Here is an 18,234-nt window from a genome sequence, read left to right on the forward strand (position 1 = left end):
AGAGGTAGGCACGATGAAGGCACCGACTACCAAACCATGAGTCTCACTCGGGTTCAACCTTCTGCCACCGATGGGACCTCCGCGAGTTCATTCTCGCTCCTACCAGCATGGCGGAAGGCCTCGACATTGTTGCGGTGCCCAGCATCGCGGCTCTCCCACCAACGACAACGCGACAGATCGGTTCCGGACAGGTCCTCGTGGATCCCAGTTCCGTCGTCAAGGAGCTCATAGACAATGCTCTAGATGCGCGAGCGAAGAGTATATTTGTGGATATCACTGCTAACACGGTCGACTCTATCCAAGTCAAAGACGATGGCCATGGTATACCAGATGAAGATCGCCCTCTTGTATGTCGCCGCTACTGCACCAGCAAGATTAGAGACTATCATGACTTGAGAGAAGTCGGAGGGAAATGGCTGGGCTTTCGTGGTGAGGCACTATCAAGCATGGCCGACATGAGTGGCTCGCTCTCTGTCACTACTCGAGTAGAAGGAGAGCCAGTCGCTGTCAAGCTGAAGTATGATCGGAACGGCGAGCTGGCTTCGTAAGACATCAATGGTAATCTCACGGATAGCTATCACAGACTAATGTATGCAGCACTGAACACGACTCCCATCCAGTTGGCACGACGGTTAAGGTTACCAAGTTCTTTGACTTCATACCCGTCCGAAAGGAGACCGCGATGAAAAATTCAGCGAAGGCGCTTGCGAAGATCCGGCGGTTGATGCAAGCCTATGCACTGGCCAGGCCTACTATACGCTTCAGGCTTCGCGTACTGAGAGCGAAGAACAGTAATAGTGACTTTGTCTATGCGCCGAAAGCCGACGCCAACATTGAAGATGCAGTCCTGAAAGTCATCGGTAAGGATTGCGCTCTACAGTGTGATTGGACTGCACTGGAGGCCAACGGCTTCGAGGTTCATGCTTTCCTGCCCAAGCCAGGTGCAAGCGGACCGAAGATAGCCCATCAAGGAGCGTTTGTCTCGATCGATGCAAGGCCTGTGTCGAGCAGTCGTGGCACTATCAAGCGGATCATTACAACTTACAAAGAACGACTCCGAAAATCAGCGCCTTCGCTGGCTGGCGTCAAGGATCCGTTCTTCTGCATGAACATCATTTGCCCGCCTGACAGTTACGACCCTAACATCGAGCCAGCCAAAGACGACGTCATGTTCGATAACAGCGAAGTGGTCGTCGCGGTTGTGGATAAGCTGCTAAAAGCTTATTATCCTGAGGCTGTCCAGGATATTCCAGATATTCAGGATGCTGAGATGCCGACGTCTGCACAACGGCGGTACGAGGCCCAATCTGAGGAGCTACCGCGTCACATCAAAAGTTCCATTACGATACATGAGGATGAGCCTACAGATTGGAATGAGCAACCCACGACTGATCCAGCTCAGGCGCTGCCACGCTGGAGGTCAAGCATGTATGGTATTGATGAGGATGACCTTGAGTTTCTGCAAGAAAACCCAGCGCCTGTGGTCGAAGAAGAAGATGAGAAGGGTCTACGCGCAGTGGAAGTGTCTAATCCATGGACCATTGCTCGAATGAACACTACGATCAAGCCCAAACAAGCTGCGAGTAACGAACAACTGCTGAGCCCGGCCAAAAGCCAGAGAGGGAGCGACGCGCATGCTCCCTCTCCCAGTCCTGCTGTTACTCCACGCCGTCCATTGTCAGCGGCGCCCTTAACACCTCAGACGTTGTCAAAGACGAACATGAGATCTCCTCTGGATGCCGAACTGGAGCGCAGTATCCATCATATGTCGCACCCCAGTTCAGAAGCTGGTGCTCTCGACGATAGGACGCAAGAGCGGGGCACGGACGATCGAGGTCGTCACGAGCGTATCGGGCCACTGCCACAGACCGGCATATCAAGCCATTTCGCACGATCTGACATTAATTCCATCAAGCCAGGACTCACGGACTACAATCACAGCGGAAAAGGCTCACAGCGATTGACTTCTCCAATGATGTCGGCTCCTCGCAACCGCCGTACTCAACCGGCCTATGCAAATACACCATTTGCACCACCAAAGCAAAGGTCAAATGGTATGGGGCTTGGAGAATATGTACTTGGCACACAAGCTCTCGAACCAGCTCGTCGACAGAAGCAGGCCAAGAAGATTGGAGGAGCGCCATTCCCAAACAACGCCTCATCTTCTCCGAGCAGACCCGTGTTGAACCCAGCGGACCGGCCAGTGGCAATACAACCTCATTCAAACGACAATACTGATATCCGTACCTTCTTTGGACGCGGCAGAGACAAGGACATAGCTAATCCGCTGGTTGATGGTGTTTCTCGAGCTTCCTCAGCGGAACCACAGTCCCGCTCAAAGCGCGCCAGAGAATCTTCACTATTCTATAATGATGTTCAGATGGATACTGATCCGCGAGCGGTGGCTGATCGGCCCCAAACGTTTGCTGAACACGAAGACCATCGCTTTAGCCCTCAGATACCTACCCGAATCTCAAAGCCTCCAGCGACGCACCGTCCCGACCAAAGCGCCAAAGAGATGGAAGCATACTTCCAAACGCAAGAACAGCAACACTCCAGCTCCCCGTCCCGCCCCCAAAAAGCACCTCAAAGGCAGGAGCCTCGCATCGCACCACCCCACGAAACATCAAAGAAACCGCATCGACCCAGACGCCGCACAACAGACGCTCTCGAGCGTACCAAGTCCTCCAAACTCCCCTTGGAGCGCACACCCTCTGGTTTCCAGATCCAAGACCTGGTATTCCATCTTCCAGCCAGCATCGACACCATCGTTCAAAGCTCGCGTAAACTCGACATGCAGCGCAACAGCCCAGAGTGGGGTTACGCACCGGGAAGCGCATATGACGTGTTCGGCGAGCCGGTGCGTGAAAAGAAGATCATGGAGTGGGTGATTACGTTGGATGCACTCTTGTGTCAGCGGTATGACAGGATCGATGGACCAGATGCGCGGTGTGAGATGCATGAGGGGATTCAGCGGGCGCTTGATGCGCGGAAAGAGGCGGATGATGTCATGCAGAGGGAGGAGGTTTTGAGTGAAGGCGTACAGCGTGCTGCAGGCGAGAGAATCGAACATGATGTCTCGATGGATCTCGGTGATGCTTCTGGCGTCGTGGTTCAGCAGCCTGTCGTCGAGGAAGAGAAGAAGGTGCACGATGACTGCGAGTTCGATTTCGATATGGAGGAGTTTGTTGATCTGACGGGAGGGGATGAGAGGCAGAGTATGGGGACAGCAGGAGAGGCAGATGTGAGTGGAATTAAGGGTGAGTTTGACGACGATATCGAGGATGAGATGTTGATGGATTTATAGAGTATGTGGCAGAGAGCGACGTGATGGACGGATATCAATCGGCCTCAGCTATAGCTTTGCCATGTTGGAACATAGCTCACTCAGTGGGTATTAGCTCATGTGAAGCGTGTGCCCAACAACATGCTATCTTGCCCCTTTTACATCTACAGTGTATCCTCATACCTCCCTGAAAGCAACCTCCTCAGGCAACCTAAAACTAGCACAGAACATCCTCTTCTTCGGCGCCACATCTCTCACATCGTACACGTTCACATCCTCCATATCGGGTGTGATGACTGTACCCAACTGCCTACTAACTTCCTCGCAAATGCCCTTGATCTCCTCGACGTTATCATCGCTCTTGGTCGAGAAGCAATGCACATGGATCATGGGAAGCTTCTGCGACGTGTGTGGCGCGAGGAGTTTCTTGATTTCAGAGGCTGGGTATCCGGGGACATTGGCGTAGAGGCCGATGAAGGATGGGAGAAATGTAATGGCGGAGGCGGGGAGGTTCATGACGTAGTGCGAAAAGAATCGTGGTTGGACGAGCGTCTTGAGGGGTTCAGGCTGTTTGTTCTCTTCCGGTTTGCTGCGCGAGGATTTGGTTTTGGGGTAGATGGATACCGAATGCTCGTCGGTTGTCAATAGATTCGCGGAGGCTTGACGGATAAAGGCCCCGCCGTCGGTGTTGAAGGAACGGACAAAGTCGCCTACTTTGTTGATCTTGATGTTTCCCACGAGCGAGTTGTAGGATTCGGGGTTGAGGTCGTTGGCCCAGACGAAGCACTTCTTCTTGCCTGCGGGTACGGCAAAGGGTCCTACTCCGGCCATGACATCGCATATGGCTTCGCCTTCGCGGAAAATGTTGCAGAGCCGCTCGTGCTCCGTGTGTAGACGCGTGTTCCAGTATACTTTGGCAAAGTCGAATTTGAAGGTGCAGCCTTGCTCGCGCAGCTCAACGTTCATGTCGTCTGGGCCGTGGAGGACTTCGTACTGGAAGGTGCGGAATGCGTTCTCGGTGCCTACATTGTCGAGCTTGTTGATGACCGTCTTGACCATGGGGTTTTTGTCTGCGAGAACGGTTGCGATGAGGTGCTTGTAGGGCCAGTACCGTTCGCGGAGGTTCAGGTGGGCAACGTGGCCGGCGAGAGCGAAGCCCTGGGGTATCTCATCGTCGTGAACGGACTCGGGCGGGGGGATGGTTGCGCTCGTGATCTCGGAGTAGGTGAAGTAGTCGTAGTTGAGCTGCAGCTGGTAGGGAATGACGCCCAGTGTGCCGTCTTGCTCGAGATCGCGCAGCTTAGGGGACCAGGTCGTCCGATCTGCCTGGTTTCAGACTCAGTACTCCCATGTACTACCGCCGTGGGGTGACTCACCGGAGTGGACGACTTCTGGTCGCAGGAGCAGGCATTTGCTGCCTTTCGACGCTTGTTCTGAATCGGGGTCGACTCTTATCGGATCTATGCGATTGCTGGGCAGCGTGTCCTTGCTGGCGGTGAGTTCCTTGCGGCAGCGCGATATGTCCTTGGGGTTGAAGATGCGGGCGGCCGAGGTGGGGATGGTCTTTTGGAAGAAGCTGCGGTCCAGCACCTTCATGGCGCGGTTCACGGGGGGCGCGAACATGTCGGTCGTCGCTTCTGTGGCCGACATTGAATCGTGGGCGCGTGGAGAATGGGTGTCGCGTGGGTGTGTCGCGGCTGGGGAATTATTTTTTGGTGAGGGATGACGCAGGCACCGTTAGGATGACCCCAGCATGGCACATGTCAGGTACCGACCGCGGGCGCTTTGGGCGCGACCCTCGAGACGTGAAAGACATAGTCTGTGGTAATCAACTTGTATCCGTCTCGACTACGCGCAGTGTCAGTGTGCTGAACGGCGTCAGGGTCCGCTGCACAGGTGACGACAGGCCAGTCCAAGCTTCGTGGTCGGCTGCAGGGGTCGGGACACCAGGATCGCGTACCTAATCTTGCACCGGCGTGGTCAATCAACAAAACAACTTCGCCATAGCACCGCCTCCTGAGCCGTGGATGACCGCGACCGCGCCCTCGCCCTCGCCCGTCCACCGTCGTCGCCGCCCATGAAGTCTCCCGGATCCCGCCTCTGACCGCTGCATAGACCGAGCGGCCCGTTGCCATCTCCTTTGTCCGCATACCCCGGATTCCGAGCACGAACAAAGTCACCACGCCCACCATGGCGTCTGGCGGAGGAAACATCAAGGTCGTGGTGCGATGCAGGCCCTTCAACGGCCGAGGTAGGCAGCCCCCTTGCGTTACTAAGGCGCTGCAACTAACAACGCGCAGAGAAGGCGCGCAATGCACAGTGTATCGTGCAGATGAAGGGCGACCAGACCATCCTCTCCCCTCCCCAGCATGCCGATATCAAGGGGAAAGCCGCCAAAGCCGCCTCCGAGGGCACCAAGACATTCGCCTTCGACAGGTCGTACTGGTCTTTCGACCGCGACGCTCCCAACTATGCCGGCCAGGACAACCTCCACGAGGATCTTGGCAAGCCGCTGCTCGACAATGCCTTCCAGGGCTACAACAACTGTATCTTCGCCTACGGCCAGACGGGTTCGGGAAAGTCGTACTCTATGATGGGCTATGGCGCTGAGTACGGCATCATCCCCAAGATTTGCCAGGACATGTTCGAGAGGATCAAGGGGTTACAAGCCGACAAGAACTCGTCCTGCACCGTCGAAGTGTCCTATCTGGAAATCTACAACGAGCGCGTACGCGACCTGCTGAACCCGTCGAATAAAGGAAACCTGCGAGTCCGCGAGCATCCATCCACCGGTCCCTATGTCGAAGATCTCGCCAAATTGGTCGTCCAGTCCTTCCCCGAAATTGAGAACCTCATGGACGAGGGAAACAAGGCCCGTACCGTAGCGGCCACCAACATGAACGAGACGTCCTCGCGATCGCACGCCGTCTTCACCCTTACCCTTACCCAGAAGCGCCACGATGTCGAGACGAGCATGAGCGGAGAGAGGGTCGCCAAGATCAGTTTGGTCGATTTGGCCGGATCAGAACGAGCTCAGTCGACGGGTGCGACTGGCGCAAGATTGAAGGAGGGTGCCGAGATTAACAGGTCTCTGTCTACACTGGGTCGCGTCATTGCAGCGCTTGCAGACCAGTCGTCGGGAGGCAAGAAGAAGGGTACCCAAGTGCCATACCGAGACTCCATCTTGACATGGCTCTTGAAAGACTCCTTGGGTGGAAACAGTATGACAGCCATGATTGCTGCCATCTCTCCCGCCGACATCAACTTCGAGGAGACCCTCTCGACCCTCCGCTACGCCGACTCCGCAAAACGCATCAAGAACCACGCTGTCGTAAACGAAGACCCGAACGCGCGCATGATCCGAGAGCTCAAGGAAGAACTGTCAAAACTGCGGACTCAGCTGGGTGGAGGAGGCGGTGGAGTTGCCGGAGCGAATGGCATCATAGAAGAACAGTACGCACCCGACACACCATTGGAGAAGCAGATCGTTTCCATCACACAAGCAGACGGTTCGATCAAGAAGGTATCCAAGGCCGAGATTGCAGAGCAGCTTGATCAATCAGAGAAACTCTATACCGAGTTGAACCAAACTTGGGAAGAGAAGCTGCAGAAGACGGAAGAGATCCACAAGGAACGAGAAGCCGCGCTGGAAGAACTTGGTATCAGCATCGAAAAGGGTTTCGTTGGTCTGTCAACACCAAAGAACATGCCTCATTTGGTCAATTTGAGTGATGATCCACTCTTGACTGAATGTCTCGTCTACAACCTAAAACCGGGCACGACGACCGTTGGCAATTCTGATGTTGAAGGCCAAACCGCACAAATACGTCTGAATGGCTCGCAGATTCTTGCCGAACACTGTCACTTCGAAAACGTGGACGGCAAGGTGACGGTGATACCCCAGGAAACCGCTAGTGTCATGGTCAATGGTGTACGCATCGACAAGCCAAGGTTGCTCAAGAGCGGCCACCGCATCATCCTTGGCGACTTCCACATTTTCCGCTTCAACAACCCGCAAGAGGCAAGAGCTGAGCGTGCTGAAGTAGGCACAAGCCTACTTCGACAGACGGTCACCGCCAGCCAGCTCAACTCTCCCTCACCTGCACCAAGACCTGGTCACGACAGATCATACAGCGCCATCAGTATCGCGAACTCTGACTTCGACCCTGATAGTCCGAGGGCAGGATCGCCTGCATTCTGGCAACGCGGCCGTGAGTCAGAGTTCTCCTACGCACGCAGAGAAGCCCTTACGGCGTGGCTGGGGCCAGACAAACGCATCGAAAACCTTCCAGACGAAGACTTTGAGGCACTCTTCGAAGATCTCAGCAGGTTGCGCGAGACCCGCAAAGCACGTCCCGAGAGTCGCATCTTCAGCGACGAGGATACAGAGTCGATGTCCTCATATCCTGTACGAGAAAAGTACGCTTCTGGTGGGACGCTAGACAACTTCTCGCTCGATACCATGTTAACGATGCCATCTACGCCTCGGCAAGACGGCAGCGAAAAGATGGAGGAGATACGAGAAGACATGGAAGAGAAGATGGACAAGCGGAAAGAGGACTACAGTGCAAAGCTGAAAGCTGACGCAGAAGCAAAAGTTGAGCTGGAAGAGCTGCGAGCTGCGAAGGAAGAAATGCAGAAGCAGCTACAACAGCAGAAGGAGGCTTTTGCACGTCAAATGAAAGAGCTTGGCCACGAGTGGGTACCTGAAAGCAGCGGAACTCCAGAAGCCGAAGCTGAAGCCGAAGCCGAAGCAAAGGATGCACACAACGAGCAAAATGAGCAGCAACTGGAGTTGATCAGGACTGTTTTCAAACAGTGGCGGCGAAGGAAGTATGTCACCATGGCGGAGACGCTTTTGCAGAACGCCGCTGTTCTGAAGGAGGCTCAAGTTATGAGTCAACAGATGGACAAGCGCGTCGTCTTTCAATTCTGCATCGTCGATATCGGGCATACTGTCCCGTCATCTTACGACTTGGTGAACATGGGCATTCCGGGAGAAGACGACGAATACCTCGACAGCCAGTCCAAGCCCTGCGTTGGTGTTCGTGTCATCGACTTCAAGAACGAAGTGGTGCACCTATGGTCATTACAGAAGCTACGCGATCGCGTACGACGGATGCATCAAATGCATCAGTATATGAACCGACCAGAATACTTCCAGCATTTCAACCCGGAGTCACCGTTCTCAGAACCTTGCATGCCCGAGTTCTCGCGTATTGGCGATGTGGACGTTCCGCTTGCTGCTGTGTTCGAATCAAGAGTGCGAGACTTCAGCCTAGATGTCATCTCTCCTTACACGGCGAATCCCATTGGTATCATTCGACTATCATTAGAACCTTCGTCTGCAGAAGCACCTTCGACTACGCTCAAGTTCAATGTCGGTATGCATGAGCTTGTTGGGTTTCCAGAACGAGAGGGCACCCAAGTTCACGCTGTGCTCTTTGTACCTGGTATCTCGGACGAGAGTGGAGCCACGACCACGACCTGGATTACCGATTTCAACGAAGGCCCTATCCGCTTTGAGAGTGTGCACAGCATGAGTCTTCCCTACCCGAGCCCGCGCGACACCTTCCTTCGAATCTCCATCTTCGCCAAGGTTACGGACATTCATCTCGATAAACTGCTGAGCTGGGATGACATGCGCGACTCTGCGGAAAAGCCTAAGCAGAAGCGCCGTCACGCTCGGTTACCGGAGTCGGAGTTCTACACAGAGGATACACATGACATCTTCTCACGCATTCAGATTCAAGAGATTACTGACGATGGGACATACCAACCCGTCGAGGTAACGCAGAGCAACGTCATGGACGCTGGGGTATACCAACTTCACCAGGGTCTAGCGCGCCGCATCGTTGTCAACCTCACCCATACTTCTGGAGACACAATACAGTGGGAGGATGTCAAGTCGCTGCGCATGGGTCACATCCGATTGGTCGATGCAGCTGGTAATAGTCCTAACTACGGCTCACCCGTCAAAGAAGTGCCTGTCGATCTGACATCCCCACCTGTCATCAGGAAGAACGCCGATGGCACCACAAATGTCAAATTTGTAGGACGATGGGACAGTACCGCTCACGCGTCTCAAATTCTCGATCGGGCGACAAAGGATAACTTCCGCGTGAAAGTCACGCTGCTGTTCGACGTCACATCTTCCAAGCTTATCGAACCGATGTCGTTCTCCTTCGACCTCTTCGTACAAATCCGGGGCCGTTCTTACATGCGCCAGACCTCTCTCTTCTCGTTAGCGAACATCTGGAATACGGTGAAGGTCGTTCACTCGACAGTAGGAATCTTCAACGTTGCCATTCGCCCCACTTCCGTCAAGCGTGCGACAGATCTTTGGCGAATGAACACGAAAGACGACTACGTAAAGGGTGAAGAGCAGCTTGCAGGCTGGACGCCGCGCGGTGTTTCGCTGGTACGCGACTTCATCCACATAGAAAAGCGCCGCGCTCGAATCGCAGAGATAGAAACAGCGCGTTCTGTTTTGTCGTCCAAGGCATTGAGCATACCTGCTTCTGCACTTGCGTCCTCAAAGGATAAGCCCTTGGAAGAGGCTCAGATAGCACTCCTTCAACGCATGGTCTCGCTCTGGAAGACCAAGAAAGCGCCTGCAGAAATCATCCTCAACCCCACCAATCTTGAGCCTCCCACCAACGGCGCGGCCTTTGCGGCACGCTCTCCTTCTCCATCGCCAAACCCAACCCCCAGCTTGACAGCTACCGTCCGCTTCATCAGCAAGAACCCTAACTTAATGAAAGCGTCCTACCTCCTCACCCCAGATCCGACAAACACGCGCTGGATACGGCGATACGTCGAACTACGAAAGCCATATCTCCACATCTACTCATCAGACGGCGACGAGATCAACGCCATCAATGTCAGCACAGCGCGTATCGACCATTCGCCGCAAATCGCGAAACTACTTGGAGGTGGACAGCAAAGCAACGGACAAGGAAATGCCAGCGCGCACAAGGACGTTGTCTTTGCTGTCTTCGCGAGAAGCAACACGTACATCTTCCGAGCGCGAAGCGAGAGGGAGAAGATCGAATGGATATTGCGATTAGATCAAAGTTACTTCAGCAGCGAAGGAAGCGAGGCGTCGACGTGAGGACGCGTAATGAGTATTTGGCTGGAAAAGTTACATCTAAACATTCGGCGCCATGTGGATGGGTTTTAATTCTTGTATCGAAGTTGTAGAACAGTGGAAAGACGGTCGGTCGAGGTGTTGTTGTTGCTGTCCCCGTCAGGCTTTGGCGTTATAGTCGGGCTTTTGTATAGCTTTTCTTGGGATACCCAGAGTATAGTTGATACTCCTTTTGCGCGATAATTTAGCGTAGAGATTCGGTCAATTCAGCTTCATTGCTAGACTACAGCTTCGTTCTGGGTACGATGATCTTATTCTTCGTAGTGGTTACATCTTGCTGTACTGCGCGCAGCTCACCCCGCAAGCACTAGCCTGTTTCCAGAACCCCTCACACGCGATTGCCCGAGGCTAACTTGTCGATCGACGCAGCTTACTCGCACACGACCACGACGCCAATGTCAACCTTCAGTGGCACCATGAATTTTACGTATCTACTTGTCTATGACGCGATAGCTAAAATCGAAGTAATCAGGCAAAGCACACCCCACGATGGTCAACACACAGAAAGAGAAGACACAACATGATCTGGACGACCAAAAGCTTGGTTCGTACCTGCAGCAAGAGATACCCAATCTGAAGACGCCCGTACTATCGACAAAGATCGGGTACGGACAAAGCAATCCGACTTACTATGTCGATGATGCCGCTGGCACGCGCTACATCCTCCGGAAGAAACCCAGCGGCACTATCATCTCGCCTGTAGCACACCAAGTCGATCGAGAGTACAAAGTGTTGAAAGCACTGGGGTCTGTTGAGGGTTTCCCCGTTCCAAGAGTATACTGTCTATGTATGGATGCATCGATCATCGGAACAGCGTTCTATGTACGTCCCAGCCACCCCTCCCGATAAACGCTTCTGATCTGACGTACCTACTTCTCCATCAGGTCATGGAGTACATCCAAGGCCGTATAATCACCGATCCTAATCTCTCTACTCTGCCCCTCTCCGACCGTCGCGCAGCATGGAAATCCGTCATCTCAACCCTAGCGTGGCTGCACTCCATCAACCCCGACGCCATCGGCCTCACCTCCTTCGGCAAGAAAACCAACTTCTACGCCCGCCACTGCAACACCTTCTCCCTTATCGAAGCCCAACAAGCCCAAGTCCGCGACATAAACACAGACCAGCAACTCGGCCGCGCGCACCCGCATTTCGACGAAATCGTATCCTACATACGAAGTCACCTACCCCAGGAGCGCACCTGCATCATCCACGGCGACTACAAGTTTGATAACATCATTTTGCATCCTACTGAGCCCCGGGTGGTTGCTATCTTGGATTGGGAGTTGAGTACGCTGGGACACCCGCTTATGGATGTTGTGTATGTGACGGGTCCGTATTGGAATCGGGCTAGTAAGGTGGGGATTCCTGGGGGGCCGATGGTGCAGACGGTGAGGGATGATCAGGGGGGTGATGTTTATGATGAGGAGAATCAAGCGCAGAATGGGTTGCCGAGTATGCAGGAGTTATTGGGGGTTTATGAAAAGAAGGCGGGGTGGGATCCGAGGCGGGATCGATGGGACGTTGCGAGGGTATTTCATTTGATGAGAGTGAGTTTCTCATCTTCATCTTGTTTTGGTTGTCGCGTGGCGGAGAACTAGATGGATACAGAAAACAGCACAAGCTAACACAGATACCAGGGAAGTGTGATCAGCCACGGTATCCAGGCGCGAACCATCAGCGGGCAAGCCAGCAGCTCCTTCTCACATGTGTACTTCGAGAACACGAAACGGGGACTTGACGAAGCACTCCGACTAGTTCGCTCGATGAAGGACAAAGAAGCGCCCAAGAGCACGCTATAGTAGAAATCATACATTTCAGTCATGACCGCCACAACGTCATAACGGCCAACTCTCCACCTCCCCGCTACAACATTACGCGTCAAACGTGCTTGAAGCGCTGGCCAGTTCCACTCGTACCATACAACACGCATTCAATGATCTACATCTCCACCTTCCCCATCCAATGCTCCCCAACACTCCATCTTTCCCTCTCCACTACACTGTCAGAGAACGTACTCAGTCTCCACCCCATCATCATCCCGTCTCCACGCGCGGTATCTACTCGCCAAGTCCGCATCACTCGCTATCCGGGGAGGGAGGATACGTAGACCAACGCATCAATCACGCTCACAGCCCCAGCCCAGCGACAAAGCCCTTGCACGAATGTTCCTCTTTCATCACACACACAGTCTCAGTCAGTCCCATTCCCTTCCGATGTATTTTCGTGGCTCCCCATCCTCCCCATGTCACAAACGCCAATCACACCCACCCACATCCACCCCAAGCTTTCCCAAGGTTCAATTGCAAATCCCACGACCTGCATCCTAAATCCCCCCCCCCCTCCCCCAAACTACCAAGTCCTATGCACATACATGAAATCCCACGCGCCCCCCCAAGCCCGTCTTGGCTCCCGCGCACGCATCAAACAAAAGCGCTTATCTCAGAGCGCAGCGCGAAAACGCACGGGCCATATGCGGCAATTTGAATCGTGGTGTTACAGTGCAGAGGCATGTGAAATTCCGCCAAGCGGGCCAAGCTTTTTTGCTGAATGAGATGCGAAGGGCTGGCGCGGCCACTAGGATCTGAGACTGTTGGGGTGTTTCATTTACTGTGGCATTTGCTGTGTGGTACCTAGGTAGGTAGGGGAATTGTTTGGTCTGGAGTGTTGCTAAGAATGGGATGCCGATGCGTTGCTTTGATGATGGTGAGCGGAGTGATGGTTAGTTAGGTGCCTAAGGACGGGAAGTTACGTAGATGGATATCTGGCCGATCGTAATCTGGCTATCGTGAAGCTTGCGAAGCCATCGGGAAACGGAAGAAACCTTGAAAAGCGAAGACGAAAACACGATAATATGGTGGGAAAGAGCAACAAACGCGCGCATGCATTCGAACATTGTTTGTGGAAGCTATCTACAACTATCGGAACGGGTGTCTTGACTACCTTCAATATCTCCCGTCCTCCAGCCCCCATCAAAGTGCAGTGCAGCGCAAAACTTCGTGTCGAGAGAAATGAAGTATGTATAAGAAAAGATTGCCCGTGGTATCTGTTGCCCCTTCCCGATTTTTTATGACGCCGACGCTATGCAAAAGCCGATGGAGAGAGTAAAATGGATAAAACTCGGGGAATACAAAGAGTGATGGTGTGTGTGTGCATTACAAGTGTCTGTTGGCGCGCCCTAAGTCTAATGCTGGAATGGAGATGGAGAGTGTGGTGTCTAAACGAGGGAAGCCTGTAGACCTGCTGGCGGCTTCGGAGAAGGTACGGAGAAGCGATGGCGGAAACATGGGGGTATAAAAGGAGCGTGGTGCTTTTGATAGACTCACGACAGGCGTATACGTGGTGGTACAACGAGTGAGAGAAACGTAAACCGAAGAGAAACGCCGTTGGGAAGGAAGTTGAAAGCAGAGATCGCACGGCGGGGAGCGACGGTGCTGAGATTACTGGGTTTGGCGTTTAGTGGTCTGCAATGTCTTCGTCCATGCCGGGGTAGATGATGTCGGCGACATAGATCGCCTGTACGTGTTTGAATAGGACGAAGCACCACATCGTGATGATGGCGATGGTAAGGCCGTTCCCCACGAAGAGCACCGTTTCGTCTTTCAGCGCGTTGCCGATCGAGATGGTGGCGATGACGAATCCGGTGTTGGGGAAGACCATGGCCCACCATCCGAGATGGAAGTAGACAGCCCACGAGTTGATGACCTGGAACCGATGTTAGTAGTGTTATAGAACGAGACACTGTGGCGAACTTACGGCGACGAGGGTGATCATGAAGAACCACATAGCCAATACCCAAAGGAAGAGTGCGACAATGAGAGCCAGAGTCCGGAGTAGCTTCGCGTCGACAAGGCCGTCACCTTGCAAGTCAAAGTCGTCAGGAAGAGCGTTGGCCATACCGATCAGGGCCAAACAGGTGAAAGAAGGCGGTCCGACAGCGATAAACATGGCTCCTCGATGCTCACGATCGGGGTATCCGACTTGCATCAGACGACCAATATAGTGCGCATACATGAGAATAGCAACCGTGAATCCAAGACCCTGACATCCAAGTCCGGCAACCAGGATAGGCATTCTGGACGATACGGGCTGTGATTTGGCAATGACCGAGGCGATTGTACCCGCAAGCATGATAGGGAAGATGGGGAGCAGCCACGAGGGCATGAAGCTGGTAAGCTTGTAGGTGTGACTGCAGAACAGGAACGAGTACTGGAAGGAAGCCAAGCAGAAAGTGATGAAGGTGTATGCCCAGAAAGCGACTGCCATGGTAGTGATTGCCCACGCCCGATTCGGGTGATCCTCTTCGTACGCTTCTATGACATATTTCTGCGTTCCGGTAATGATTGTAGCGATCGACAGGAAGAAGGGTCCGAGGAAGAGTCCTTCACGTTCGTGTTTGATAGATTCCTTGAAGGATCCAGCGTACTTGGTGAAGCGGAGGACCATTGTCATTGTGACGGCAGTGAACAGCATGAGGTTGAGAATGTAGAAAACGGCGCCGATGGTGATGAGACCGGGGAAAGAATGGGGCTGGATGGCGATAAGCGTGCCGAGACCACCAGTAGCCATCGTCAGGGTGTAGTTCGCCCATGTGTAGTGCTTGAGCCGTTGTCCGAAAGTGAGGTATGGCTGGTTGGGATCCTTCCTGCCAGGGATCTTGGTGTGCTTGTCCCATTCCGAGTGGCCATCGGCATGCTTGTGCTTCTCGAGATCGATATCGTCCATCTGGGGTGGCGACTGAGGAGGTTGGTCCCTGAAAGGGTTCTCTGGCTCTGGCTGCCTCTCCTTCGTGTCGATGCGGTATCCATTAGCATCAACCGGACCGGGAAAGTAGCCTCCTCCATTAGATGCGTACATAGGCGCAGGTGTTGCTGCTGGTGAGTTGGCTGCCCATGTGTTGGTGCGAGTAGTCTCGCCGGACTCAAAGGAGAACTGGTTCTGTTGTGCGACCTGAGGTTGCGGCTGGTACTGATTTGGCTGTAGCTGTTGTTGCTCGGGTGTTTGTTGTTGCTGTTGAGGGTTGGACAGGCGGGAGTAGTTGTTCACATCTCGACTTGATTGAGGAGAATGTTGACGGGGTCCAGAAGGTAGACCATACTGTCCTTGCTGCTGAGGAGTTTGCATACGAGGTCCGGAAGGTAGACCGCCGTACTGCTGGCTCATATGGTGAGGCTGAGGTGGAGGTGCATATTGAGGTTGCTGCTGGTTTGGTGGGAGAGGGAATTGACCGTTGTTCTCGAAATTAGGGCTGAAGGTGTCTTTTGGTCCAAAGGACAGGCCTTCTGGTTGGTAGCGAGTATCCATTGCTGAAATGATAGAATAGGTGTCCTGCACCGTAGAGACTAAAAGACGGAAGAGACGGCAAATAAAGGAAAGAAACCAAAGAAACTATGACCACAAAACGCGCAATAGGGACAAGTATTGACCTGCACGGGGCAATTTGATAGAAACCCGAGAGGCGATGCTCGGGAATAGACCAGTGTATTAACACGCGCCGAGCGGGATCAGCATGGGTCAGCCTCTCTAGTATCGGTCCTGTTTCGAACTGCGTGCCAATCTAGCGCAAATACCTCTGGCAGCTAGTCAATGAGGCTCCACGGAGTCATGGTGGGATCTCAGAGTGCTTGGCGAGGACGAAGTGTTGCGTACATCCTCCTGGTATCCACATCAAAGCGTCGAATAAGCTCCGAGCAGCGGCCAGCGCACGTACTCTTAGATAACGACCTGAGGTCCTCTTCGCTTCATCTAGTTCCAGGAATGGTAACTCCACCTTGGCGGTGCACGATGCGCCAAGATGTTGAGCTAGCTTCCGTCGCTTAGTACATTCAAGACGAATGCTTATCGCCTTCCATGATCTGCATCGTGGCTATGCTGCTTGCGTACCCTGTGGATAACTCAGTGTATGATGGATAGTATTCGTGCACTGCATCCACGTAGTTGCCATATTGCAGTTGTCCACTCAGATTGACAGTACTGGGGAGTCCTTCCTTACTTCATGTCCGTCATACATAGACATCTTACCTGTCATATTTGGGCCTAGAGCGAACCTGACGCATCGCTTTCAGGGCAGCAGGACCGAATAGCTGTGACGCGGGCGTCGGCTTCGCGCCGCAATGCAGGGAGAGTCCCTTCGACTTGAGAGAACCCCTAGGCGGCGGGCATGGCGGTCTCCAATCTGGATCACCATGCGATGGTGCGGTCCGGATTCCTCCGACTTGACTAGGGCATGCTAAGCGCGGAACATGGACTGGGCAACGAGAAAATAACATGCGGCTCAAGCTGTCGAGGGACGGTGATTCGTGGTGCCAAAAAGGCAGGACGCAGGCCATCTGACTAAGGGCGCGCCGAGACATGGCATGCTAAGGCATCTGTGCGCAGTTAATGCGCACGCTAAGGTAGCGCCTTAGCAGATTAATTACAGATTGTTCTAGGAACAATCCTACCTAAATAATAACAATATAACTCTACTAAACCTCTCTACTAAACTACGCTACCTATAATAGCCTACTAAATCTAGAGTATACTCTAAAGAAATGTATAAACTATTCCTAGATTAATCTATAAACAATTCTAACAAATTTAGCCTGCTTACAAGCAATTTCTCTAGCTTAACTAACACCTATTTAGGTGCCTGCCTTTTCCTACTAACGCGTAGGGTAAACCTATTATCTGTATAGGTTAGCTATACTACTGTATTAGAATCTAAGGCAGAATTCTTTATAGAGTATAAATTGTTCCTAGATTGTTTCTTAATTGTTTCTAATATTTCTTCTAGCAGAAATACACAAGTTGCGCTGCGCTTAGAAACTATCTACACTAAGCTTACTAGCTAAGAATAGTGTTTGCTAAGTAAGTTAGAAATTCTACTAACGCCTAGATCTAAGCCAAGATGCGTAAGTTTATTTAAATTATTTCTTAATTAATTCTTAATTAATTCTACCTAGGTTTCTATATTTAGATTATAGCTACTTACAACGCTATCGCTAACCCCCCCGCTAACTCTTCCGCCTCTCCCGCTAACTCTACGCCTGTGTAGGCTCCTGCCTAGCTAGAATCTAATAACAAGTCTAAGTTAGATTATTTGTTAAACGATTTGGACTATAAGTTAGATTAATTAGCAAATAATTTAGACTATAACAATTTTAAGAACTCTGCTGCTGCACTAGATAATAAGGAAGAGAAGAAAGAGTAGAAAGACTAGAAACACCCTCTCTAGGACATTGTCTAGGTTAATAATTTAGAGGGAGGATAGGTGAATTATTTCTTAAACGTTTCTAAATTGTTTCTAACTTTTACAGCTTAACTTTACTGCTATAACTAATATAGTTAGAGACTACTATAATAATTAGCCTAAAGATGAGCTCCCCTACTAGGCGTGCAACATTAATAGCCTAGACATAGACTATGTTTAAGGTAAGTTTTATTTAGATTATTTCTAGAACGATTTAGAATTATTTCTAATAGATTTAGATTATACCTTCTTCTAGGATAAAGAGAACGAGTGCAAATCTCGCTAGTTCTTCTTGTACTTTCCTTCTAAGCGTTTACCTACTCTCTCTAAGGGTAGTAGTTCTAGTAGGTAGTTAGGTGCTATTTCTAAGTAAATTGTTTCTAGAACAGTTTGGGATTAATTTAGTATAAAAAGATGTATAGTACAAATAAAACAAATAAATATTCTACAACTCTCTCTCTACTATATACTTTGCAAATAAGTACTATTATTATATTATTAATAAGAATAATATACTATATCTTACTTAGTAGAATATACTAAGTAAAATATAGTTAATTATAAAGC

General features: G+C 51.9%; 4 protein-coding genes across 4 annotated transcripts; 2 read left to right on the plus strand and 2 right to left on the minus strand.

The window, feature by feature from the left end:
• Window positions 1-455: 455 nt before the first annotated feature.
• J4E83_007701 (uncharacterized protein) lies at window positions 456-3,307 on the plus strand (the record flags this gene model as incomplete). Its single annotated transcript, XM_049334603.1, has 2 exons — window positions 456-459; window positions 621-3,307. 2 exons carry the CDS (start codon window positions 456-458, stop codon window positions 3,305-3,307), a joined length of 2,691 nt encoding a protein of 896 aa, XP_049186489.1.
• Window positions 3,308-3,463: 156 nt separating this feature from the next.
• TRM5 (tRNA(m(1)G37)methyltransferase) lies at window positions 3,464-4,936 on the minus strand (the record flags this gene model as incomplete). Its single annotated transcript, XM_049334604.1, has 2 exons — window positions 3,464-4,608; window positions 4,663-4,936. 2 exons carry the CDS (start codon window positions 4,934-4,936, stop codon window positions 3,464-3,466), a joined length of 1,419 nt encoding a protein of 472 aa, XP_049186490.1.
• A 540-nt stretch (window positions 4,937-5,476) lies between these two features.
• J4E83_007703 (uncharacterized protein) lies at window positions 5,477-10,400 on the plus strand (the record flags this gene model as incomplete). Its single annotated transcript, XM_049334605.1, has 2 exons — window positions 5,477-5,537; window positions 5,587-10,400. 2 exons carry the CDS (start codon window positions 5,477-5,479, stop codon window positions 10,398-10,400), a joined length of 4,875 nt encoding a protein of 1,624 aa, XP_049186491.1.
• A 3,492-nt stretch (window positions 10,401-13,892) lies between these two features.
• J4E83_007704 (uncharacterized protein) lies at window positions 13,893-15,742 on the minus strand (the record flags this gene model as incomplete). The annotated part of the gene is made up of 2 exons (XM_049334606.1): window positions 13,893-14,141; window positions 14,193-15,742. Coding segments are annotated over 2 exons (1,799 nt in total), but the record flags the coding sequence as incomplete, so codon positions are not given.
• Between the last annotated feature and the right edge of the window lie 2,492 nt (window positions 15,743-18,234).

The sequence above is a fragment of the Alternaria metachromatica genome (genome assembly GCF_023757995.1).
Source record: "Alternaria metachromatica strain BMP 0045 chromosome Unknown scaffold_19, whole genome shotgun sequence".
NCBI lineage: Eukaryota > Fungi > Ascomycota > Dothideomycetes > Pleosporales > Pleosporaceae > Alternaria > Alternaria metachromatica.